This window comes from Alosa sapidissima, chromosome 7, assembly GCF_018492685.1.
Source record: "Alosa sapidissima isolate fAloSap1 chromosome 7, fAloSap1.pri, whole genome shotgun sequence".
Taxonomy (NCBI): Eukaryota; Metazoa; Chordata; class Actinopteri; order Clupeiformes; family Clupeidae; genus Alosa; species Alosa sapidissima.
In genome coordinates, this window is record NC_055963.1 from 27540375 (window position 1) to 27567241 (window position 26867).

Genomic DNA, 26867 nt, shown 5'->3' on the forward strand with positions numbered 1-26867 from the left:
AAACGGTAGAGCCTGTACATTTAAAAACATAGCCAAAGGACGTATTGCTTTAATAGGCTTACATTTTAAGGCTTATTCTCAAATTCAGATTGCGTTAGGGGGGCGGGATTATTTGCCAATTTCAATCGGACAATTTGACCAGGGAAATTTAATTTTGTCGGACATTTCATTTTTTTTTCGGCCAATCCCAAATCCTGACTGTGTATGTGTGTCTATATACCTGCGTATGTGTGTGTGTGTTTGTGTGTTCAAACATGTGTGTGTTTATACATGTGCCTGTGTGTGTGTGTGTGTGTGTGTGTATGTGTGTGTTCAAGCATGTACCTGTGTGTATGTGTGTGTCTATATACCTGCGTGTGTGTGTGTGTGTGTGTGTGTGTGTGTGTGTGTGTGTGTGTGTGTGTGTGTGTGTGTGTGTGTGTGCCGCGGGACCTAACCCCTCCCCTCATTGATGCTGTGGAACAGGTGCTAAGGATGCCCCGCAGCGAGAATGCATTACCCTCAGGCTGGCCTCACATCAAGAGCTGCCTCTTTAAATCCACTCCCTCACATCTCATTATTTATTCAGTCGTTCATCTGGAACCAGTATGAAATTAGCTCTGACCATCCCCGTCCCCCACTCCACCACCACCTCCACCCTCCATTGGCTCACAAGCTGATTAAAGGAGACGTGGAAAGGTGGAGCAAAAAAAAAAAAAAAGACAGCTTGAACTTAGATTTGGGCCACAAACAGAGATTGTGGAAAAGAGCCAAGGGTTTGTAGCCGGGAGAGAAGTGAAGTTGAGAGATGTAGAGTGAGACTTGCGTGGAAAAATATCAAACGACCTCGGTGTCCTTGGGGGGAGGGTGGTGAATCTTTGCTGCTTAGCTGTCAGTGTAGATCCCCCCTCCAGGCACGCGAACGGAGACGGCGCGTTTGATCTCTCCACCTGCTAATGAGAGCTACACCTCTATTACACCTCACTCTACCCTCGCAGCGTTCCCCATGCTGGAGATCATTCACCTAGTTCAGCAACCTCTCTGTTCGTCTCTCTGCCTCTCTCGCTCGTTTCCATCTTTTGTTATAACACATTTCTCCACACATTCTCTTCAGTGTATTCACCTTACATGCTGTCTTGTCATTTCTTCTGCCGTTTTTTCTGTTTTTACTTATACTGATCCTGTTACATCCTGTTTCTCAAATCGATAAGTGTGTATAATAAAGGAGTGTGTGTGGGAGTGTTTTTGGGACTGCATGTGTGTGTTTAGTGTCCAGTATATCTGCGTCTGTGTCTGCTGTGCTTCAACGCCACCTCTCCATCCTTCCCTCCCCAGGTGGTTTGGAGGAATTGGCTGTGGCGCGTCGACTGCCGAAGGCATACAGCACCGGCTTTGTGGGCTGTGTGAAGGACATGACCGTGGACGGTGTGGAACTGCATCTGGTGGAGGATGCCTTAAACAGTCCCAAAATATTACACTGTACCGCCAAATAGTCGGTCAGCGCACCACTCCCTCCGAGAAAACACGATGATAAAAGAAAAGAGGAAAAAAAATCGCCATGTCTACTGCTGTAATTATTTTCTATTTTTGTATACTTTTCATCGCTTTTTATATTGGGAAAAATATGTTTTAATTTTTTGATTGTTTGTTTTTTTTCCTTTTTGGTTTTGTTTTATTTCTGTTTTTATTTTTTTATCTGCACCCCCATGCATAACCCCCTTCACCTTGTTAAATGCAAATGTACATGGTGTCACAAGGAAAAAAATAAGTTGTATTATATATGTTTTGTTGTTTTAAAACAAAAAAGCATAACCTTGCTCATTACTTGAACAGTAACAGATGACATTGGTGCTGTGGTCTCCTCTTGATTGCCTTCTCTTAGTGCCATTCACCTCCATACAGTGCAGTACCTAAACATTCCACTGGGCAGTTTACTTCATTCACCAATACCGCATTCAACAGGCCAACATGAACTGAACAAAAAGTCTATAAGCTTGCAACACAGTGATGCATTCTCTGTAACAAAAAAAATTGTGTGTATAGCAGTGCTCCAATACCAACGTAGCTGAGACTATTTTAGACAGATTTCTAACCATTTTTATTTGTTAATTTGTTGCTGTTGTTTTTTTTTTTCTTTTCAAACATTGAATTCCTCGCTTACACCAAACCTAAATGCAGAAATGCTATTTGTGCGAGAACACATCATATTAGCAATCATCAATCACTTCCAAATCCCATTGATGAAATGTAAAACAACGAATGCATCAAACCCTAAAACATAAGACTGTGAATATGGACAAACAATGTTTTATTTTTTTCTGTATGGATTGTGCTTCACATGTGTTGTGCATCATAAATTCAGAAAGACAGTAAATCTACTAACAAACCCGTGTTGCATGCAGCTCCTAATGACAGGTTAATTTTTGCATCGGTTTTATTGTTTCTGGATCCGTCTGTTCAGGGCATCATTGGCCGCAGCTGTCGTGTCAGAGGGGAGGACACAGCAGTTGGCGTGCTCTGTATTGGAAAAGGTTCCAACACGTTCCTCTGATGAAAAAAAAAAGATTTGGTCACCTGAATAAGAAAAAGTATATAAATATATATATAAATATATAAATATTTAACTTTTTTATATTTGTTGTTTGTTATTCTAAAAGTTTTATATTTGTTGGACGTTTAGGAAAAAAATGAATAGTGAGAGTTGTAATGGCAACTCGCCATGTGGAGGCGCTGTAGCACAGGCTGAAGAAATCAGAGAAGAGGCAGAGCGTGTGAGAGAGTGAATCAGACGTCTCCAGGGAGGCTCGAGCATTGAAATTTCCTCAGAATGTTCAGATGTTACATAAAGTCCTGAAGTGTTGAACAATTCACAGCCGTTTTGTTAGTCTAATTTCAAATGCAAACATTACTTTTAGAAATTGCTCTCAGCTCTCGCTGTGAAAAAAAGGGATTATGTAACACGTTAGGCCCTTGCATCCTAGGACTGCCGCTGGGAAAACAGCCGTGAAAATAAAGAATATTAATAAGCAAGCATATTACAATAACGAGAGAATAATGCATGGGTTTGTATTGTCAAAATGAACTTTTTGTAACATGTCTGTGGACAGATGCAATGCAATTGCTTTTATTGCTGGCCCTGTGGCCCGATTCAAAAATGAACACATTTACTTTGAGAATACAACGTATGTTAAAATACTCTGTGATAAAACTCTAACCTATTTCTTCAAGGGCATCACAGTCCGGTGAAACTATCAATTTGTAATTATCCACTCTTGACTTTCCCCACCAGCGAATGAGACCATTTTGTACAGCCTTGCCATTTTCCATGTAAATTTAACAATGTGTAACTGTGGAGGTTTTGTTTTAGTATAATACACTGGAACCAATTCTGACTTGTCTGTTCACTACACATTTATTTTTTGATGTTCCTATGTCTAAGGGGAAGGGAGGGGATAGGGAGTCAAAAGGACACTTTGTGGGGGTGTTTTTTGTTTGAGTGGTGTTTAGGGGATTTTCAAGGGTTCCACCTCCAAGGTCAAGATCAGGAACCTTCTCACGAGTACGAAAGCTACAGATGAGGAACATCCACGCAGCATTGTGAACCATGCACTGAGTCTGTCAGAAATGAAAAAGCAATTCCATTTATTGTCTTTCTTTTGTTTTCACTTGTTTGTTTATTACTTGTTTTTTTTTTCTCTGTGGACACACAAACATTGCTCCTCGAATGGTCCAATCACTGAGCATAAGAAGGGAAATCCTGTGTGCGTGTGCTTGTGTGTGAAAGAACGTCGCTCAAAAAGGACAATAAGTATGTGGGCTCACGGAAATGACCAGACATATTAACAGTGGACATCTATGGAGGAAAACCTGTCGAAGAATTGCCTTAAATCAGATCACCACTCAACGGTGACCAAATTGTGTTCCATACTGTTCTGTGCTCTCACTTTAGCCAGTATATACTAGTCCCATCCCTGTCATGTAAATTAATACATTTTGTTGATAATAATATAATAATAACGCTCATAATTCCAGAGGACCTGGTTAAAAACAAAGATATTCTGGCCTCTGCAAATATACTATTTACTGTATAAATATGATTTTCAGTTTCTTATTTATGTCTTCATATGAATTTCCAGACTGGCCTTTGTAAACTACTGTTATTGAGTGAAATATTCCTGAAAGGCAGTGCACAGAATGAGAGGGGCATGACGTTACCATTACTAACTTTATTACTTGTGTCTTGTGTTCCTACCACCATGAAATAAAGTGTAAAAATCAAAGTACTGGACTCTGTTACTGCTCTGTGAAATGGTCTTAATCCTGGTGATCAAATTGTTTGACCATAACTACTACTCACCTGCACCAAGTCTTCAGAGGAAAACTGGTGTCTTGAGCAAATAATAGTGTATTTCAAGTTGTGTGGAGAATTGAATTGCAAAGAAAGGTCAAAGTGGCATCAAGAATAATATTGCAATGCCATGTTCCTCTCAGAGGGGTAAATTGAAATGCCATCAGATATGGCAAGGCAAATGTAGCCTCAAGATGGCGAGAGAAGATTGCCGGGAGAGAATTTCTCATGACAACCAACAGCAAATATCCCGTTTTTTCCCCCCAACTGAAAAGGGAAATAGTGACAAAATGATCCAATCACCCCTGGAAAAGGGGAGGCCTCTCTATGTTTTTTATGCATCTACCAGTGAAATAAAGGGGCCTTTTACAGCTCCTAACAAGGACACATTTGTCTGACCATGTCAGGGTCTCTGTGTTCCCCATTGTTCCTGCTCACAGGCTTTTATTTGGGACCACAGGACTTTAAAGTCCTCAGGCTACAAGGTCATGGGACCATCTTGGACCTGGTCTCTGCAGGCCAATCAACTTTAGTCTCTCCTTGTCTGAGCCAAAATGTGCATCACTGGAGCACTTTGAGAGAGGAAATTATCCTAGGAGGTTTACTTAAGGGAATCACTATCAGCCAAAACCCATTAGTTTATACGATACAATATTGCACAAATGTATTCAGTGTGGTCATATAGTAGAAGCTCAGATGGGACACAGCTTAAAAACATTCCTATTGATGTAGCTTTACATGCACTTATTCCACATAACACATAACAACATTTCAAAAGTTGATTTTTAAGTTTTATGAACAATGTTCTGTGACACTGCGACATATGTCCTTGCAAATACAGGATTTAGAGCACATATTCTATATATGAAATATAGTCAAGCAAAGTGATACAATGGACAGAACTGGTTGGCTATATACAAATATGCAGTCCATTATTGCACTAGGCAGATAAGAACAGTATCAGCTCAAAAAGGGAAAAATCTATATATGAAAGCCATTCGTTTCAGACAATTGCATAACCCTGCCCCAGCAGATTAACCTCTCTGGAGGCTAATGACGTCAACTCAGCCATGGAGACGCTGCAGTGCCTCTGGCAGCCACTGCCCATTGACAGTCACCACCTGGAAATTTCTTTTGTTTAGTGACAGGGTGACACAGAGAGAAGAAAACTCCATATGAGCCTATATGTATGTGTGTGTGTGTGTGTGTGTGTGTGTGTGTGTGTGCGTGTGCGTGCCCGTGTGCGTGTGCATGTGTGTGTGTGTGTGTGTGTGTGTGCATGTGTGCTGATTATTTCACAGTGTACAGTTGTGTTCCGTCAGTACTGTTCTGCCTCCTACACAGTGTACCCAGTTCCCTGGTAGGCATAGCTGCAGTAATACTGCTGCATAAGTTTACACTTATTAATACCACAAATAATATAGCACGGGATACGAGAGGTCACTAGAGTAACATATGCAGCTATAACTGTTCTCTAGGTCTTGTGAAATTACCAGGAGTTGCACACAAATAGCTGTCTGTAAGATAGGAAAGGATCAAAAATAGCATCTAATAACATTGTTTCATCCACCTGCAAGCATCTATTGGAGTATTTAAGCTTCTGATGTCATGAATGAGATTTGTGTCGTCCACTAGGTCAAGCTGAGGTCATGAGATTATTCTTAAAGTTACATTGTCTCTTGTGCAAACGTCATCCTGTGATGGGACTTTCATAATTTATAGTCCATGCACATTGAACTGGGATCTATTACTATTAGGAAAAACACCGCCACTGTTGAAACAACAGTAGGCTACATTTTCATAACATAGTTTACAGTGCAAATTAATAAGTCTGCATTTTTTGTATGCCCCCAGCTCCTCTACATAAAAAAATCTACCTTAATAGAGATTTCACATGGTGTTAAATTTAACATTTAATAAAGCTTCATCTGAAAGTGAGATCTGGGTGATTATTTATGCATGTATGCGTTTGTTTATGTATATAAGGTATTTGTTTAAATGCAAATTTGACCATGAACCCTTATTGTCATTGCCATATATTTAAATTGCAGTGTGTGTGTGTGTGTGTAGGCCTATACGTGCGTGCGTGTGAGTGAGTGTGAATACTACTCAGATATCAAGCAAAACGTCCTTGGTTCTTATCTATGTTTAGGCCGACCAGATTTGGTTTCTAGAAAGGAAGGAAGGGTAGCCTACCTTAAAGGACATGATTTCACGTTGGACTTTATCAACAAGTTAGCCAAGCAGGCGAACACTTAGACAGTGGCAATGTCACTCGTAAAACTGGAGTACTTTCTGTCAAAGTGAATTGGACTATGGAGGCGGAGTATCCGGCGTTGATAGGTTCTCAGAGTTGAACGTTCCCTGACAAACGCCCTCCCCGGCACTCACGCTCACTTCCACCGACACGGCGGTCGGAGGCTCCGTGAAGGCGCAATTTGTCTGACTTTGCCCTCTCATTCGCGGAACTCTGACAGCTCTTTAGAACTGCGATGACGTCTCGCAGGTAAGGTGAAGGCATAACGGTTACTTCGGATCAGGGCATAGGCTCTTTCTTTTTATTGTATGAAGTCTTCCCATATAATCCCAGGATATGCACCTCATTGGGGGTTGGACTTGTGGCTTCGCGTAAAAGAATAGTGTACAGCTTCAGACCCGGTCTCCCCCTCTTTCAGTGTTCAGGCTTTACTGACAGTGCAGTGGTCTAGTCATTATTGTTTTGAAACCTATTCAAATATGCTTCGAGACACTCTTAGTTTGCGACATTACTGCTGTGCTGTAACAACATTCCCGGTTGAACTTAAGGTAGTTTTGAGCATGGCTACAAAGTATACGTGTAGCATTAGCTTGCCGACCTTATCTAAACCCTCATATAGCTTAGACATTGCGTCTGGTCTGGTGCGCTTCTGTTGAACAGTTGTGTCAAACAGCCGTGACATTAATAGTCACCGTCATTATGAAGGATTGCTTCATAGGCGTGCAGATATGATTCGACAAACTCCGTGAACAGTTATGTTTGACTGGACGTTATAAGTTCTAAGAGACTGTATCTTTTAACTTAACTCGATTCCAGGCTGTAGGGAGGACAAATCCGTTGTCTGATGTCAGATGCGGCTAACCCTAAACTAGACCCGTAGCCTACAAACAATTCTGCAAAAGTATCAAAACTAGCCTACATTTTTCTGAGTATCAAAAAATGCATTTATATGTTTCCTGAATTATTTACAGGAAATGCAAATTAGCATTTAAAAACGGCATTAGGCCTACACTATATAGTAGGCTGCTACCCTTTAGGACTGCAATATTTTGGACGTAAATAGTATTGTACTGCATTGTACTTCTGAAAGTTTTCTGCCGGCAGGGTAGTCATCTTATCCCATGTATACAAATTGTATTAGGCAAAGTTAACTTTGTTTTTCACCCCCCCCCCCCCCTAATGAAGATAATATATTAAACAGTTTTCATCTGCAATTAGAAATGTGCCAGACAAGTCAGAATATAAGAGAAGGGTGGAGGGAGAGGGTAGACTAGTGTAACATTATTGTGTGGTTTAGCACCGGTTTTTGGAACTGGTAGTTAGTACAAAAGTTGGGATACCTTTATTATTATGGAACACCTTTATTATTATTCCATTGTGAGAAGAAGTTTTGTACAAGTCGATTACCAAACTCCTTATAGGTGATGCACTGACTGCACAAACAGTCTTTTTTTTAACCTTTCTGTACACATGCAAAGTTAAATTACTTGTGTTTGTTTGTACTCTATAGGGACCTCTCCACACTATCACAGAAGTGTAATGATATGTTGAGCATTGTCATAACAATGTCGTAACAATTTACTTTGAGGTAGCAAGCTTGCCCTCAAGGCTATTGCTATTTCGTTGTAAATGCATATTTCGGTCTTACTCAAAGTTACTCTGCATAACATTGTTTTGGTCCACAACGAAAGTTTATGCGTGCATGCGTATATCATCCAAATATAGACCCGAGGTTGTTCTTAGACCGGAGTTGTCCTTTAACCCTGGAATTGGTAATGGATCACAATGCCAAAGTTGGTAACACTTTACTTGACAGTATCGACATAAGAGTGACATGACACTGTCACTGTCATACATAGTTGGGAAGGGAATTGTAATAAATGAAAGGAAATAATCCTCTGTGTCAGGCACTGCATTCACTAATCACAGTTATTAAGCTGAAGTCCAACCAGGCAGAGTTAAAGTTGTCCGATGATTTGAGTATGCCTTTGGCAGGAATAAAATGGAATACGGGTTTGAGCCATTGTATTGTACTGGCACTCTGAGCAAAAAGGACACAGTGGCAATCGAGTACCATCTGGGGCTTAATCAGTCGTGTATGTCCAGTGGGGAATGCCAGAATTATCGCAGCAAATCAGCACGTCCATTAGGTTCTTTGAGCAGGTCCTCTGATTTCCTGCAGCTTGGCTTTGATGCCACTGACTCTGAGAACAATCATGAGGAGCTATGAACTATGAGGCCTCAGAGACTCCAGAGACATGCACCAGTGGTGTCTGTCATTAAAAGTCTTGACTTGCTGGTGCTGTACTCTCTTAAACTGTTGTCATATCAAACATTTTTTTTGCATAAAAATATAGAATAGCTTTTTTTAAACACACTTTATTATGGGGGTAGGACATGCAACCTTCATGCAATCATGCTTCCATTGTTATGGAATCTATTTCAAGACTAAATCTGGAAAGATGGCTGAATATCATTAACACCAAATAATGCTTTCTTGGAGAAATGAAACTATAATACCAAGGGACTAATTACCTTTAGCTTCTACTATCTTAACCATTTGTTGCTGTTGCTTCCAGCATGCCTACAGGCAAAACTACATTAAAGACACCCAACATCCTAACAAAAGGTTGGCTGACAGCACAAAAGGTAATTTAGGTGTGATTACAAGGGTCTTAAGGTGGAAATCATGAATATACATCCCCCTATAGTCATATCACGCTTCATTTGCTTTCTGTTAGGGGAATGTGTTTGTGCTGCACCTTCTGGGGAAAGTGTTTCTTTCTGTCATGGTAAATACATTAGTGTCTCATTTGACATGCCCCATGACCCTCTAGAGTTGTTTCAGAGTTTATACAGGTCAGATTATCAGTGCATATTTAGGCATATATTGTTCTGTTAATCGTGTCACTGCAGTCTGTCATGCGGTTATGCTGCTGGTAATACTATGTGTTGGGCTCTTTCTCTTTCTCTTCCTCTCTGTCTCCTGCTTTCTTATTCTCTTTGCATAAGGTCATTGTTTGTGTCCTTGTTTTTAGTTTAATGTCAGATATACAAGAAATTATGGCACTGTATATTGTTGAAGGATAAAGTCCTGAAGGTGCTGTCTCAGCAGAAAGAGAGTTTATTGTGTATACATAGCCAACATGGGCTGCATGTGTGTGTGTGTGTGTGTGTGTGTGTGTGTGTGTGTGTGTGTACAGTATGTGTGTGTGTGTGTGTGTGTGTGTGTGTGTGTGGTTTAGGGACAGGAAATGGAAAATGCTGTGTGTACTGTACTGTATGGTACGTGTTTCACCTTGAGGCTTTAAGAGGTTCACACATATTTCATTTCAAAATGATGGTTGTGATGGATACGCACACCTTTCAATCTCTTACATTACAGACCATGATTTAGCCTGATGATTTCACAACACACCCAATTACATGTCCCCTGTTTCACGGAAAAAAAGGCCATATAATCACTTTGCCATGAAACTGCTAAATGCCCAGGGTGCTCCTCTGTGTCCTGCTCTTCTGTGGCATGGGAATCGGCTCTCTTTTCTAAAACGTGTTTATTTGCAGAACATTGGTTAATGTATCACTCGCCCGCCCACCCACCCACCCACCAACCACCCAAAAGCCGTCACGATAGTGATGAGAGCTTAGCGGGGGGTCTCTGAATCTGAACATGTATCCTTGCTGGATGCCACTCACGTGGCTGTGGGCATGTTTGACTCACCGGCTTGACACTCCACGCACACATACACACAACACGTGAGTCACGACTTCACCAGGGGGGGTTGGGGGGGTAATGGTGGGACCACTATGCGAGTGTGATGAACGAGTGTGCGGGGGAGGCCCGCTTCCAGGCTTTGTCAGCCCAAGTGTCATGGCTTCCGTCAGGCACACACAGCCACGCACTCCCGGTTCCTGTTTCCTAACATTTATGAAGTTGCATTGAAAGTCCTTCGTGAATCATGAGGTATAAGCAGACTCAATTGGGGTACTGGGTCGAGCCTGGATGTGCTGCCAATAAAGGGGTGGAAAAAGGTGAAAAACACCAAGACTGGTTAAACAGACACGAGCATTGTGAAAGAGATTATTCACACCCAAGCTACTGTATATGTGTGTGTGTGTGTGTGTGTGTGTGTGTGTGTGTGTGTGTGTGTGTGTGTGTGTGTGTGTGTGTGTGTGTGTGTGTGTGTAAGCTGAACAGGTGAAGATGAAAGATAAGCTCTAGGCAAAAAATCAACTGTAGGTTGAGCTGACTGTTAGGCAGAACAGTAACTGCCTACACAAATATGTTGTTTTCACGTAGATTTCTTAAAAACACATTGTCTGTTTGTCTTTTTGTTTTTTGTTCAAAGCTCTCCGATTCTCAGCGAGCCAGCTGTGTAAGTGTCCCTAAGTGCCCATTCATCACATCAGTGTGATGCGTGTGCTCATCGTGGTTGATCATCATTTGCATTCGTTGCATGACTACTCTCTTAAAAGTGATAGATTAATGCCCATATGTGTTGTTAGTATGTGAGTATTTTCATCATTTTTCCTGTTGTTTTCTAATTACTTTAAATTCAAAAGCACAGTTTCTGTTTCATTCGACCATGACCGCCCCCTCCGATTTTGAAATTCCTGATGTAAACACCTAATTTCCAGAACGTTCTCTGGGATTCCTCCCCTGAAAATCTGGGAACACTGAGTCACTGAGTCTGGACTGGTAGGCCATCAGGAAAAGAGTTGCCAGAGTGGTGAAAGGAGACAGCCTTCCCCTGTGTTTCCAGGAATACGTGACATAAGAGTTTGTTTTGTTTCATTGGGGGTTTTTTCGCAAAAATTGATAGAATCTCTGCGCTGAATGTGTCCTCTGAAACTATTCTTTATCAAAATTACACAGAACTGAAGACACTGCCAAAATTTGACATTGACCTGATATTTAATGCATGTTGTGCTCCAATACCTAGTCTAAGCTATTTAATGTAGGCCGGTGTTAAATGACATTCAGTCATTTTTGGATACACTTTTTGGCATTTCTAATTTCTTGACATTTGAAACTAGAACAGAAGCTATCCTGAAATCCTGAACTTAGAATATATATACGTCTCACCTCTTTTCCTACTGTATCCTCTATTACAGTAGCCGGTGACGGCTAACAAAAGAGCTAAGCCTGGAGCAGAGGACAGAAAAGGCCATATTCATCACCACTAAGCACAGTCATCAACTTCACCAGTCCCACAGAGGGACTTGCCCACACAATGGGCCATCACAAGAAAGCCTCGCTACTATGCCCTGAGCACTTTCGGCCAGTCCATTTCCTAGAAATGGAAGGAACACACAGGAAGTTTTTGGATGTCCACGCTGAATTCCCCTCTTTGTGTAGACTGGCGGGGGTGGGGGCAAATTTGATAGCACTCCAAAAAGAGGCTTGGTTCTGATAGCACTGGCTGGGTGTGTAAAGGCACTCTGGGTCAGTATCAGCTGTTGAGCGCTCCAATATGATTCATGGATGTTAGTTTTCATTTCACTTGTCCTTGGACTTTATTGAGGACAGTACAAAAATGGCAACATAGTTCTTCCCCTGGCGAGAGAGAGGGTAAGGCGTGTAATGTCCAGACAAGATATGAATATCCTACACCTTATAAGTACAAGAAGCTCTGTGTGTTGCCTACGCCATGCCCTGCCTGCACCTGAGTGTGTGTGTGTGTGTGTGTGTGTGTGTGTGTGTGTGTGGGTGTGGCTCTACAGTAAGGCGTACAGTTGTTGTCTGTATTCGCTCCTTTCTCAAATGCATGGACAGCATACTCACTGCCAGACTCAAACACATACAGCTGGGTCTTCCCCTCCCCTCTTTCTGCACACATTGCCCTCCCAGTGTGCAATGGGCAACCAGACGCCACAATGCACCAGGCATTCGAATCCAAAGGGGACACTGGCTGGCTGGCTGTTGGGCATCGGCTGGGTGGATACGCGGGCAGCATGATCAGCGGTTCTAAAAATACCCCTGGCGGTGCCCAAAAAGCACACACACTGGGCTCTCTGCGCCCGATATAGCCCCTGGGGGGCTTTGAAGCGGTGTAGGGGGGCGCTAAGTATATCATCTTTTTTCGTCAGCGCGGCCGCCTGTGCCTTTAAATAGCCAGCGGTATTGAACTTGAGACATTATGTAAGAGGATGGAGGCACTGTGTCGAGGGGCACGTGGGGCCCTGTGTTAAAGGCCCCAGCCTCCCACCTCCACCTCCCCCCACCCCCCACCCCCCATCCGCCTGCCTCCTGTCAGAACAGCTCGGCCACTCTTCAGCCCCGCTGCTCCAGAGTCCAGACATGACGAGGCTCAGCTGCAGAGGCTGCACCTCACCGCACTGCACAGCACAGCGCTGGGCAGAGTGAGGAGACGCTATTCTTGGAAAGTCCCCCAACCAGACACGCTGTGCCAACACATCAGCACAGGGTAACTCAAGGATGACCTCAATAAAGCCAACAAATGGAATGCGCTTCAATCCAAACTATGCACTGTATTTTTTTTATATTTTATATATTTTTTTATGTTTTATTTATTTTCCTCAATTTCTTTTTTGTGTGTTAAGAGAGTTAAAGTGGCAGTTTTCGCAGAGTCGATTACTTTGATAAATTTGGGCTGATATAACACTACTTTATAATTTTTTGAAAGGCTGAACACGATACATTAATGATTAATAATTAACTCAGCTGCTGAAGTGGTGCACGAGAGTGGGAACAACAGACTGACTCAGCCGTAGCATAACTCACACAAGAACTTCATTTACAAAGCTTACACTTGTTGTCCTTTCTAAAGCGATGAACTAAACATGGCAGCCACTCATTTCTTAAGTCCAGTTATCGGTCTCGCAGGCGTCCCCGGTTCGGTGCTCTCCCCTCTCAAATCACCAGTGCCTGTGTGTGTGTGTGCTTTGAAAAGGTCATGAGGAAGGGAAGTTGCTAACCATTACTTTCTCCATGGCACAGTGAGCACTGAGCAGCCAGTGCAGCCGTAGCTCTGTGGCTTCTGGATAAAGCTTAACCGGGGCTTAGGACCGCAAAAACTCTTAATAAGCCGCGCTCATGCCTCAGTGTCAGGCCACACGTTGGGCTTGCCATGCTTTTTCCGGCCGAAAGTCTACCCGTTCAGTGACTTTCTGAAGCCCTGACCTACTCTGGCTCTGGCAAGCGCCGTGCCTTTTAGGTTTGTGCCTTGGGACAGCCCTCTTGGGATCTGTAAGGGGACCTTTGCACTGTTTTCAGTTTTTAGCTGTGTGTGTGTGTGTGTGTTAGTGTGTGTGTGTGTGTGTGTACTGTATGTGTGTGTGTGTGTGTGTGTGTGTACGTGTATTTGTGTGCATGCGTGTATGTGTGTTTATTTACTTGTCTGTCTGTGTGTATCAAATGCCTGCCAACTGTCAGTGGGAAATGTACTTGACGTCCCTATTTCCTCATGTTGCTTTCCAGTAAATTCCCTTCTTGCACCATATACTCAGACATGGTGCACATTATCTAAACTATCTAACTATCTGAATTACATTTCTGTGCAGTCTACTAAAAAAAAAAATCTAGGAAATGCATTTCCACACAGCATGACAAATAGATATGGTAAATAGAAGTAGGACATTACAATGTAATAATGCAATAATACTGAAATGTCTACCCTTGTGGTAGCAAGGTTCAACAGTACCATAACACACACAGAGCGCTATAGGTCTGAAGGTGATACAGTGCAAGTACAGTGACAATGTACAGTCAGTGCTCCAGGGTATTTTTATAACAGAAAAATGGCACCAGTTGCTACCCACTGTCCTCCAATAACAAGTGCAAAGATAAAGCGAAGGCGGGTGCAAGTGTGTGTGTGAGTGTGCGCGGGCACTGTGTCCATGTGTGTGTGTGTGTGTGTGTGTGTGTGTGTGTGTGTGTGTGTGTGACGCTGTGTCACATTCGACTCAGAGGGGATGGACAGTTGCCCAGAGGCTGATTGTACGGGCTGGCTCTCCTATCAGGGCAGCTCACACTCATCCAAATCCCAGATTAAACACCCCCGCCTCTCTCTTTCTCTCTCTCTCTCTCTCTATCTCTCTCTCTCTCTCTCTCTCTCTCTCTCTCTCTCTCTCTCTCTTGCTTGCTCTCTCTCTCTCTCTAACATTCACTCTCCCTCATACTCTCTCTCTTTCTCTTGCTTGCTCTCTCTCTCTCCATCCATCAGCACTCCTACAAGTCCCTGCCCCCTCCCTCTCCTCCTTGTGTAACTGTACTGATCGTGGATTACTAAACTCTGAGCCAACCCGGAGCTCTGTCAAGCTCCAACCAGAATGGTGAGGTAGGGAAAAAAAATCTGCATACTAGTTATCAATGTTTTATTTTTGGGGAGGTTTTTTTTTTTGTAGCATGTTATTACCGATGCCTATTACATTGCGCCTTTGCTGTCTGCCAAGCCGCTGCCAGTGAAGCTTCTTAGTGCAAGTTTTATTCACATTCTGCTGATATGTGTGTGCAGACCGAAGCCAAGCAAAAGAAGACAGAGTCAGTGTGAGTGTGAGAGAGAACGAGAGAGAGTTAGTGAACGAGCTAGGGACGTGTGAGGAGGCTGCTGTTGTGGATGTGGAGATGTGTACAGTGCGCTGTGGTCGCGTGGAGCTGCTGTGGGAGTAAGTAGCTCCCAGGGGGTAGGGGGAGGTGGTGTGTCACAGACGAAAAGGTGGGTAGTGTGTGTGTGTGTGTGTGGGGGGGTGCAGGATGGCGGGTCCAAGTGTTGGGGCACTGAGCTCGTTAACGGGCGCAGGGAGTCGCGCCAGGTGGCCTCGTCTGAGCCGACCTCGCCGATCCTCTCTCTGCTGAGTAGGCACCTGCAGGGTTTGTCAGCGGCGGCCTCATGACCTGCTGCTCTTTGAACTCTTGCTCTCAGCTGTGTCTGTGTCTTAGCGTGAAACCTACTGAACTGGATGGACTTAAGTCACCGTGTGCTGCGTCTGCTGGAAGCGACGTGAGGGGGGGTCGCTGCCGTGGGCCACGGGTGGTCTGGTTGATCAGAGCTGTGTGTGTGCAATGCTAATTTAGCAGTTTGTAAAAAGCATTAAAAGGGTATCAGAGATACAGTTGACCTTGCTGTCATGTCTTTTTTTTTTTTTTGCATTCCTTGGAACAGAGGGATTTCACAGTCCAGCAGTAACTTGAAAGGCAGCTTGATGTTGGATTAGTATCGTATGTCGTGTTCTGATGTGATAACTACATGCAATGTTTATGTTTTTTTGTTTCAGTGTTGCATATCATAATTTAGAATTTGCAGAATGGTATAATTAAAATGTAATCCGATTTGGGAGAAGACCACTGAACATCTGGTTCAGTGTTGGGGTGAGACAACAGATGCAACAGTGCATTCCATTTTTTTATCCTCCATTGAAATAGAGCAATTACATCACCCCTGACCAGCCAGATAAGAAAGACTGTGAACCGTTAGCTTTTTCAAGTGTTTTTTTTTTATAATGCAATCCTGAGTCTACAAACATACTGTAGTGCCGTGGGGGTGTTTCTGTTTTCATACGTTTACGCTCGATGGTGTTTTAAGCCCCCACTGTCGACTTCAAGGCAGCGCTGCAACCGTCGACTTCAAGGCACCTAACCCTAACCTTAACCCTAACCCAACCCTAACCCTAACCCTAACCCTTGTCTAACCCTAGTGCCTTCCATGCAGCGCTGCCTGGATGATGACGTTGGGGGCTTAAAACACCAAGTAACTACTTTTGCCCAGTTGTGCTCTAGTGTGTCTTTTAATTATGCCCTGTTCTGCCATAGCATAGCAGCCCTACAAAGAGATGTAACTTTAAAGTAATGCATGCACTCTTATGGCTGTTAAGAAAGCAGATCATTGTGTTTATTACTACACTATATGTACATTGTGTTGAGCCTTGAGTGTAATTACAGGACAGTCAGAAAGTGTGAGAAAATGATCCAGTAGCAGGCTTCTATGTTTTGTCTTTTTTATGACTTTATTACTAAGGAAGTTGTGTGTGTGTGTGTGTGTGTGTGTGTGCATGTGCGTGTGCGTGTGTGTGTATGTGTGTGTGTGTGTGTGTGTGTGTGTGTGTGTGCTTAGATAAGTGCAGTGTCACAAAGCATGCTTATCACATGGAACAAACCTGCAGTGAAAGGAGAAAGTGCGAAGTGACAAATGGCCGTTTGACGCGTTGGGTATTTTTTTTCTGTTTTTTATCAGCAGCAGCACAGTCTAAGTATGAGTGGGGAGTTTCCTCTGGGTTAGGCCAAGCAGGCAGACAGACAGAGAGACAGACAGACACATTAGCCTTCAGGACTGCAATGGACACCAGCCCTAGCTGTGTGTGTGTGTTTGGGAGCCCAGGAGATTGTGGCAAACAACAGTGTCTCCATCCAGAAATGAGACACATTGTAAACCACAGATGACATTCACCCGCTGACACTGGTGATTAAATGGGTACCAGTCGGCCATTGTCACGTCACGTGGCGTCTCTGAATAAATGTTATCCTTCCCAGGAGCCCGGTTGAGACTGTATCTCTTACTGTGGTTGTATAGATCGTGTTGTCTGCTGCTTTCTATGTACTACATAGCACCCTCTAATTGATAGCAGCAGACTACAAGCACCAGAATGAGTTATGCGTTATGTAAACATGAGCTGTAAACTGTAGATTTAGTTCATGGTTCAGTTCATTTAGTTCATGGACAAATGCTTCAGTTTAGGGTAAATAGAGAACTGGTGTGCCCTTAGTAAGTGCAGTTGCCAGAAAAGCCTCATCTATCTCCTTCTGTGTAGAATTCTCCCACAGCAACATGGTTAATCCATGAAAGAGAACGTGGAGGAGCCTATGCAATATACGTTATCCTCCTCTTGTAAATGGTACCTGATGCTTCCATGCTATTCTTTTTCTTCTTGTCCGTGGTTGAGGTTCTGGTGCTTTGTAGATTGCAGACAAGCTTGTCCAATCCCACCTCATTGTCCCTTCCAACCCCCACCCCACACACACACACACACATACACACACACACACACACACAGACTTCCCATGTATTTGTGTGTAATCCCCTGGTGAATGTCGTTTGTAATCATTTACGATTTGCTGTGTTTGAAAAAAGTTGTGTCCTAATCTCCCCCTGAGGGGATATGAATGAGAGGCCTGCGGCGGCGGCCGGCTGGGAGGCTGAGCAGGGGTGGGGGGGGGGGGGGGGGGGGGGTCATGTGCAATCTGGCCCAGCACTGGGCCCCAGATGTCTGTCCTGTCCTGTTCTGTCTTGTCCAGGCTGGGTTGGGCTGAGCCAAGCCCTCCGCTCCTTCACCCTCTGCCAGCCACACTCTCACGTGAGGCAGGCCAGGGAAGAGTGGGAAGAAACAGAGAGAGAGAGAGAGAGAGAGAGAGAGAGAGAGAGAGGCAGAGAGAGGGACTGAAAGTATTTGATTTCAGGCATGTCGCATGAAGGGAAAGGTAGTAGTGTACAGGAGGATGGGGAACAGCGTGTGTGTGTGTGTGTGTGTGTGTACATGCGTGTGCGTACCAGTGTGTGTGTGTGTATCTGTGTCTGTTGGCATGCATACGTTGTCCCTTATTTGCATGTGCCCCAGGGCTTGTGCTGCTCAGCGAGACTGTGGTGTGCCACTGCTTTTAAAGAGGTCACAGGGGTCTGATTGTTCCAGGCCAAGACCATGAGCTTGCACACAGCCATGCTCTTAAACCGTGTTAATGTTTACGTCAGGCATGCTGAGAGGGGGGAGTTTGGCCCCTGGAAATCAGGGTTAATCGGGCGGAGGCCAGAGGTGAGCTGATCCACCAGCAGCAAGCTCCTTTGGGGCCGCAGCTGCATCCGATACGGCAACGCGGTGGGTGGCAGGTGAGCGTGGCACCACAGATGGTGTAGGAGTGAGATGTTGGGCAGTGGGTCTCACTTATTCAGGGAATTCTGGCAGGAGAGGAAGACAGGGCTGAGGTTGTGTTGGGTTGATGGTGTATTGTGTGTGTGTATCTGTGTGTGTATTTGCTTATGTACGCTGGTTTAATTGGAGCGTTCTTATCTTCACAACATCAGCTGGACAAGTGGTTGTGCCTGGAGAAGCAAGTGGGAGTGTTTTTTAGTGTGTGTGTGTGTGTGTGTGTGTGTGTGCGTGTGTGTCCACACGCGTTGTGAGTCACACGGGCCATTTCTATAAATGTTTGTCGAGAAGTGTATTTATTTCCCCCCACCTCCTGTTGAATCATTGCCTCTTGCAGTGAAGTGTTCTCGATCTCTTTTTCGTCACAACCAGTTTGTTCTGCTTCTTTCTTTTCCATGACCCACCTGCAGTGTTGAGTGTGTTTGCACATCAACTGTTGAGTTTCCTCAAAATATTTGCCTCTACTATATGCAAAGATTGACATCCTCCCTGATTTAACTCTAAAACATCATTAGGAGTGTGTGTGTGTGTGTGTATGTGGGAGGGGGGGGGGGGAGTTGCATCATGAGGCTTGAAGGATGTAAAATAATGAAGACAGAAATCATCCCTCATTTAATAACATTTAAATACTCAGACGAAAGAAAGCTAGTAAATTGAAGTGGGGTTTTTGTCAGGCGTTTGTAGATGCTTTGTAACTCAGGCATTTTGTCCTCATGTCTCAGTAGCACACACATGATGGCCAAGCGTTATTTGAATGCATTTTGTATATTTGGATTATTTCCTGTGTGTTATTTTTGGAGCTGATCCCAGATGAGGGCCAAATCCGTCGCAGCTTATAGAATTATCACTCATTTCTCTCGTTCAAACAAAGGCCCCACCAATAATTCCATTTTGTGTAACATTCCGCTCCCCACTCCCCCAGCAGACGTCGCATCGGGTGAAGTCTGAGGTAATGGCAGAACTGACTGTTGAAACAGCACCGCCAATGGCCAATCGGCACATGCTGAAGATGCTCAGAGTCGTCAGTGCAATGATTTCGATAGGTCTTTTAAAGCTGGGCTGAACAACATCAACCATTTGTCTCAAGCGACAGAGTGAAAGCATCGGAGTGAAAAATAATTGTTGTCTTGTCACTCGAATTACAGTCGTAATTATGTAATTAACAACTAACATGTTCCAAATGTAATTTTCTGATTAGCGCAATGGCCTCGTCAGCATGATTTATGTTAGTTAATTACGCTGTGTTTCGGAGCATGATGATGGGATGCAGTTTGTGTTTACATTTTACGAGGGCTAACACATGTTCCAAATCTCTCAGCAGCTGCCTGGGTCTTAACGTACGGGCCGTAGCCCTTTTACCTGGGACAGGAGGATTACGGTCATGTCATCAGAGTATATTATGTCCTCAGTATATGCTATAATCCCTTCCTATTGCAAACTTGTTTATGTCATGTAAATCAGACCATGCTTCAGCTATCAGCACTTAAGTTCCGCCCTTTGTTCTCCCTGCCCGTCACGTCCTCCCCTCTGGGCTACCCCACCATGGAGCCACATGGCCACTTCATGCCTGTGTTTGTTTACATAATGCACTGCCTTGTTTTGTTCATTTTGTTCTTTGTTTAAAAAACGGCGCTCCAAATCATGCGGAGTTCTTTCATCTTTTATGGTTCTGACCTCGAAACCTTGAATTATGAATGTGTGTGTGTGTGTGTGTGAGTGTGTGTGTGTGTGTGTGTGGTGTGTGTGTGTGTGTGTGTGTGTGTGTGTGTGTGTGTGTGTGTGTGTGTTGGGGTGTGTGTGTGTGAGAGAGAGAAAGAGAGAAATAGAGAGAGAGAGAGAGAGAGGTAGTGTGTGTGAGGGTGTGTGTGTGTGTGTGTCTATGTGTGTGCTTCTGTGTAATGACTGGGGGACACACCTCTGTGACTGTGCCCGATAAAGTGAGCTCACCTGTGCTCTGTGTGTGGTACCCGTTTACAGGTGGTTCCACCCCAACATCACTGGGATAGAGGCTGAGCAGCTGCTCCTGACACGGGGGGTCCACGGCAGCTTCCTGGCCCGGCCCAGCAAGAGCAACCCAGGGGACTTCACACTCTCTGTCAGGTATGGCCTCGCTCACAATATCCATATCGCCATGTGCAGTGTCTTGAGGTACGATATGTATTGATACAGATGCTGCTGTATCAATTTGCCGTCAAAAAAGGAAAAACACAAGAGACAATTTAAGAGTCATTTTAAGTGTTAAAGTTAAAGGTAATAACTGTCCGATTTAAAACAGAATTATTTGATATTACCTTAAGGTCTCTGTGGGCCTGAATTGAAGTGTTAGAGTGAAGGGTGTTTTGAACATGGTCATTATTCAGAATCAACTTGTATTGCGATACACAGTGACACGTATCTTATGATGACTTATGTATTGTGACACATCGTATAGTGCTAGTATTTTATGGTGGCCTGTATTGTGATGCATATGATATCATGGTCTCTGTATTGTGATGCGTATCATATCATGGTCTCCGTATTGTGATGCGTATCATATCATGGTCTCCGTATTGTGATGCGTATCATATCATGGTCTCTGTATTGTGATGCGTATCACATCATGGTCTCTGTATTGTGATGTGTATCATATCATGGTCTTCGTATTGTGATGCGTATCATATCAGCTGGAGACTTCGCTCACTGCCTTGCACAACTGACAGACTGAGAAAGTCATTTGTCCCCAGGGCCATTGAACTGTTCAATGCCTCACTTAAGGGAAGAGGAGAGATAGACTTCTCTGCATAGTCTGTCTGCCTCTTCACCCCCTCCATGTTTGGTACTGTCTGTCCACTAGCCACTTGTACCACTGTCTTTATGCCTCACTGTTTGCGTGCTATATTAGCACATTAGCACATATGCATAACCCCTCCATGCCACAGCCGAACTGTGGCCACACTTATACATTTTCTTAAATAGTTAAATATATAGATAAGTATATATACTTTTTTGATCCCGTGAGGGAAATTTGGTCTCTGCATTGAGACCAAATTTCACCATGATATGATTATGATGAATCGGTGAATTAGTGAAACAGAAACAGCACACAGTGAGGTGAAGCACACACTAATCCCGGCGCAGTGAGCTGCCAGCTTCAACGGCGGCGCTCGGGGAGCAGTGAGGGGTTAGGTGCCTTGCTCAAGGGCACTTCAGCCACGGCCCACTGGTCGGGGCTCGAACCGGCAACCCTTCAGTTACAAGTCCAGAGTGCTAACCAGTGGGCCACGGCTGCCCCTGATATATAGACTTTACTTTATTTCTGCATTGTTGCACTGTTGACTTACTCATTTGCACTATCACCATGACCACTATCACCATTGCACTACCACCATGACACTCATTCACACAGAGCAGCTTAGAGCACAGAGAATCACAGGCTCAGTCCCTGCCTCAGTCATTTCAAGCGCCTCTGATTTATTAATCACCACTATGTGGATACTGTTTTTAGAATTGATTTAGATTAAGTGTTAGTTAGTATAATTTATATTTTTGTAATTTGTATTTTAGTATATTTTTATATATTGTATTAAGTGTTAGTATAATTTGTATTTGAGTATATTTAGCATATTCTTTATCTTCTACTGTCCTTACTGCTTAGTTGTGTTTTTATATTATGTATGCTGCTGAGACCTTTTCCCCTGGGGATAAAGTATCTATCTATCTATCTATCTATCTATCTATCTATCTATCTATCTATATCATGGTCTCCATATTGTGATGCATATCATATCATGGTCTCTGTATTGTAATGCATATCATATCATGGTCTTCGTATTGTGATGCATATCATATCATGGTCTCTGTATTGTAATGCATATCATATCATGGTCTTCGTATTGTGATGTGTATCATATCATGGTCTCTGTATTGTAATGCGTATCGTATTATGGTTTCTGTATCCTGATTCTTATCGTATTTTAGCGTCATCATGATACAGTATGTTATGGTGGCCTCTGTACTGTGATATGTACTGTATCGTATCGTGAGGTTGCAGTAAATACCTTGCCCTTCTGTCAGGTACAGCCCTGTAACTACATTCTATGGTTGTTTATTCTCTTCTGCTGGTGTTGTTGCTGCCACTGCCCTTGTTATTATTTTTATGTATAGAACAAGCTTGTGCCCTAGCTGAGAACCAAAAAGAAATAGAATATGTTGGCTGGCTGTCAGTAGGCAGTCGTTTGAAGAGTTGAGACTGTTATTGTTTTTCGCAGCACCCTCGCTTGGTAGGTAATACTATTAACTTCTGCTGGCTTGATATCTCCAGATGTCTTCAAATGTGTTTATTTTATTTTTATTTTTTTTTATTTATTTAAACAGTACGAGGGAAAAAACAGTCATCAGAGACAAAGTTTTTCTTAGTTATTCGCTTGTGACATGGAGGCCTTGGAGGGATATGACCTTTCGTAGCCCTTGCTTGGAAAAGAGCGTAGATGGAATGGAAAATACTGAGAAAAAAGAAAGAGAGAGAGACTTGGCTTTCGCTCCTGGCAATTAATGAACTCTAGCATAAAGAGCAGCTCTGTGTTAACAATAGGAGTGGATGGCGCCAAAATGTGCTTTATGGCACAAACAAACACTGGTCAGGTTTCACATTTCATTTACAGGATTGATAACAGTATGTTGATGACGGCGATGATGATGATGGTGGTGGTGGTGGTGGTGGTGGTGTGTGTGTGTGTGTGTGTGTGTGTGTGTGTGTGTGTGTGTGTGTGTGTGTGTGTGTGTGTGTGTGTGCAGATCCATCCAGCCCAGCTTACCAGTAAGATCCATCCAGCACAGCTTACAAGTATTTTAGAGCCCCTGCTGCATGATTTCACTTTTGTCCATGTCCTGTAACAGAGCTGAAACAGATCATATTAATAGGCTGACCGTGCCCTTTTGTTTTCCTGGTGTGTTTGTGTATGCCTGAAGCTGAGGACTAGTAAACTGCAGCTTACAGTAGCAGCCCTGCCTGAAATTAGACAGGACCAGTGGTGTATTTGTGTGTGTGTGTGTGTGTGTGTGTGTGTGTGTGTGTGTGTGTGTGTGTGTGTGTGTGTGTGTGTGTGTGTGTGTGTGTGTGTGTGTATGAAAGAGAGGGGGGGGGGGGGGCAGAAGCTTTTAAGTTTCTCATCAGTGTATCACTCTCTCTTTACAGCAGTCGTGAGCACCAGAGAGAGCAGAGAGAGAGTGTGTGTGTGTGTGTGTTGGGGGGGGGGGGGGGGTGCACCAGATGGAGAGATTGAGAGTGAGACAGCAGGAGAAAGGGAAAGAGAGAGAGCAAGACAGAGAGAGAGAGAGTAGAGGGAATAAACTGGGAGAGTCAGGCAGCCATACGGATGCAGGGCTGGGTTGCTGGCGAGGAGTCAGCGGCGGTACCTCTTAATGGCTTTAAGACGCGCTGCGCCGCATCACACCACGTGCGGAGGCCCCACACAGGCAGACGTGGCCGTGCCACCGGCATCCGCTGCCTCAGCAGGCTCAGCGCTGAGCCCATCCCAGTGCGTAACCGTTACGTGCCCCAGAGCTGGCGGGCGGTGTGGGCCTGGCACCCCTCCCCTCCCCTCGCCGCCCCACTGTCTCAGGGCTCGGCTGTGCTGAGCTTCGGCTGGCTCCTATGCCACGGCAGCCTTGCAAACTTGACAGAGACACAACCACTTTCACACCATAGTTGAGGCAAGGCAGGGGGCTGCCGTGCCACCACCTGAATCCCCCCACCCCCTAACCCTTCCCTGCCGGCCCTTAATGAAAACAAACTTACCAGTGTCAAAACAAGGGGTTTTACTGAAGATATTGCTATTCAAATTATTTTTGAAAGACTGTACTTGTATAGCCTTTAACCTGTCCTCTCTTGATGATATATCAGTAGTCTTTCATCATCATGTCTTGATTGTATGCATTAAGTAGGTCAACACAAAGAAATTTGACTCTTGAGCAATGATCAACTTCAGATTTGAAAAATAATATGTAGTTGTTTGAATTCAAATGACTTAGTGTGTGTTATGTATTGTTGAGTGCTTGGAAGTTTGCAGCTGTTATGGTATTACGTCCAACAAGATAAGCGTAGAGCTGGCAACCTTTTTATCATTTTAACTGCAGACAGACAGGCTTGGAGAAGGCCATTACTCTCTCACTCACACTGCAAAGATTTAATAATGAGCTTTCTATCTCATAGACTTTCACTTGCACTCTTAGCCCTCTCACAGAAACACACACACAGACACACAGACACACAGACACACACACACATTGTTCATAGAGTGCATTTTCATAACGGGAGAGAAGGTAATTACAAAGTCATTAAGAAAGTCTCCCCTTACAAGGGCATTACAGTATTTGATAAAGCATCCCTATCACACAAATGGACTCAGAGGGACTGCATCACACCATTATCATCTCTTTCCTGTCTGTCTCCTCTCTCTCTCTCCCACTCTCTCACTCTCTCTATCTCTCGCTCTCTCAATCTCTATCTCTCTCTCTCTCTCTCTCTCTCTCTCTCTCTCTCTCTCTCTCTCTCTCTCTCTCTCTCTCTCTCTCTCTCTCTCTTTCTATCTCGTCCTCTCTCCATTTTTCTGCCAGTCTACCACGAGTAGAGGCCTGTTTATTGTACTCTCTCTCTGCGTGCCGAGACTAGACTCAGTCAGACCTGAACAGTTAAATCAGTGGGCCACACATTAGACATACAGGCATCCTGTAACTAACACTGATTCCATGCTGTGGTAAACAAAAACAGGAGCACTTCATCTCACTAATGTTGGTAATGTTGAGGTTAATGGTTTGTTCGTGTTGACTTGCACATTGAATTATGCTTGTTACTGGGAACAACGATTTACATGATGATGCATCCATTAACATAAACAAACCATAAAACTACAGCATTCAGAATTACTCACAGTTGATCTCTACTGACGTTAATAGTTTGTGTGTGTGAATAATGGAAAGTGTGTTGTCACTCTTGTGGATACTGTAAGTGTTGATTAGTTTGGCGGGTGAGAAGTATAAATATATATACTCTTTTGATCCCGTGAGGGAAATTTGGTCTCTGCATTTATCCCAATCCGTGAATTAGTGAAACACACTCAGCACACAGTGAACAGAAGCACAAACTAATACCGACGCACCTAACCCGTCGGGGAGCAGTGAGGGGTTAGGTGCCTTGCTCAAGGGCACTTCAGCCATTCCTACTGGTCGGAGTTCGAACCGGCAACCCTCCGGTTACAAGTCCGAAGCCCTAACCAGTAGGCCACGGCTGCCCCAGGAGAAGAGTACTGACAGGCAGGAGTGGAGCAGAGAGCAGAGGTGGAAGGCCTGAGGGTCCTTGCCCTGAGACGGCTTAGTGTGCATCCTCCAGATGTGAATGGGTCCTCTCTGTAGATGTGACCTCTGGCTGTCCACAACCGATGGGAATCCCAGTCCAGACCGCAAGGCCTCCTTTCGAAACAGACCTCTCCAGTCCAGAGAGAGAAAGAAAAGACAGTGACAGAAAGAGAGAGAGAGAAAGAGAGAGAGAGAGAGAGAGAGAGAGAGAAGTCTGAAATGCCCTTGCCCCTTGTGCTGAATATAGATTCCCCTCCCTCTCGATTCCCAATTATGTAATAGCCGATTGCCTCAATTCACTGTAAATATTTCCACTGCCGCTGAGCTATTTATAGATCCTCACCATTGATCCCGGGCAGTGCATGTCCAAACATAATCTCTGACTGACTTTAGTCGCAATGGCCAGACTCCATGAGGAGGAGGGCGAGCTAAATGGCATTGGCTGCTGGAGATGGAGAGCAGCAGGCACGTTATCTAGGGGAGGGGGAGAGTGTGTGTGTGTGTGTGTGTGTGTGTTTTTGTGTGTGTGTGTGTGTGTGTGTGTGTGTTTTTGTGTGTGTGTGTGTTTTTGTGTGTGTGTGTGTGTGTGTGTGTGTTTTTGTGTGTGTGTGTGGGGGGGGGGGGGTTTGTTTGTGTGTGTGTGTGTGGGGGGGGGGGGGGGGGTTGTGTGTGTGTGTGTGTGGGTTTTGTGTGTGTGTGTGTGTGTGTGGGGGGGGGATGGGGGGGGGGTGATTAAAGCGGCTCCCAGAGAGACAGACGGGCATTGGTTGGGCCGTTCTGTTTCTCCTGTCTCACTGACCAGCGAGCACAGCGCAGCGCAGGGCTGACCTGATGGAACAGCAAAAAAATCAATGATGGACCCACACTGAACTGGGTATAAAATGGCGAAATGACTCAAACAGGGAGAAGTGAGTGAGCAGGAGGAAAGCAAACAAGCATCCTTGGTAACCGAGGGATTTGGGTTGGGTTCCGAGGACGATATGTCCTGCACGCTCCCCTTGGTCAGTGCCACAAAATACGAGGGGAGGGATCAGATACCATACCAGCCATTGTGATTGATTTGGACCACGAGTG

At 44.3% G+C, this 26867-nt stretch overlaps 2 protein-coding genes and 1 long non-coding RNA gene across 7 annotated transcripts in view; 2 read left to right on the plus strand and 1 right to left on the minus strand.

Moving 5' to 3' along the window:
• agrn (agrin) overlaps window positions 1-4259 on the plus strand; it is a 228496-nt gene extending 224237 nt beyond the window's left edge. The window contains 1 exon segment of the mRNA XM_042099348.1: window positions 1315-4259. Coding sequence (XP_041955282.1) covers window positions 1315-1472 — 158 coding nt within the window. The 3' untranslated portion in view covers window positions 1473-4259.
• Window positions 4260-6677: 2418 nt separating this feature from the next.
• ptpn11b (protein tyrosine phosphatase non-receptor type 11b) overlaps window positions 6678-26867 on the plus strand; it is a 36780-nt gene continuing 16590 nt past the window's right edge. Inside the window, exons 1-2 of one of the 4 annotated variants that reach the window (XM_042097986.1) lie at window positions 6678-6833; window positions 20439-20561. In XM_042097986.1, coding sequence (XP_041953920.1) covers window positions 6820-6833; window positions 20439-20561 — 137 coding nt within the window. In that variant the 5' untranslated portion in view covers window positions 6678-6819. Of the gene's footprint in view, window positions 6834-14767; window positions 14885-14962; window positions 15213-20438; window positions 20562-26867 lie in introns of those variants that run through there. The other 3 variants (XM_042097988.1, XM_042097985.1, XM_042097984.1) reach the window with 3 other exon arrangements.
• Window positions 18097-20813, minus strand: LOC121713417. Of its 2 annotated transcripts, none has more exons than XR_006032816.1 (3): window positions 20753-20813; window positions 20409-20636; window positions 18097-18865 (listed from the first exon to the last, which is right to left on the minus strand). It is a non-coding gene; the product is annotated as an uncharacterized LOC121713417 (long non-coding RNA). The 2 variants fall into 2 exon arrangements; XR_006032817.1 differs by having other exon boundaries at window positions 20409-20633; window positions 20753-20794.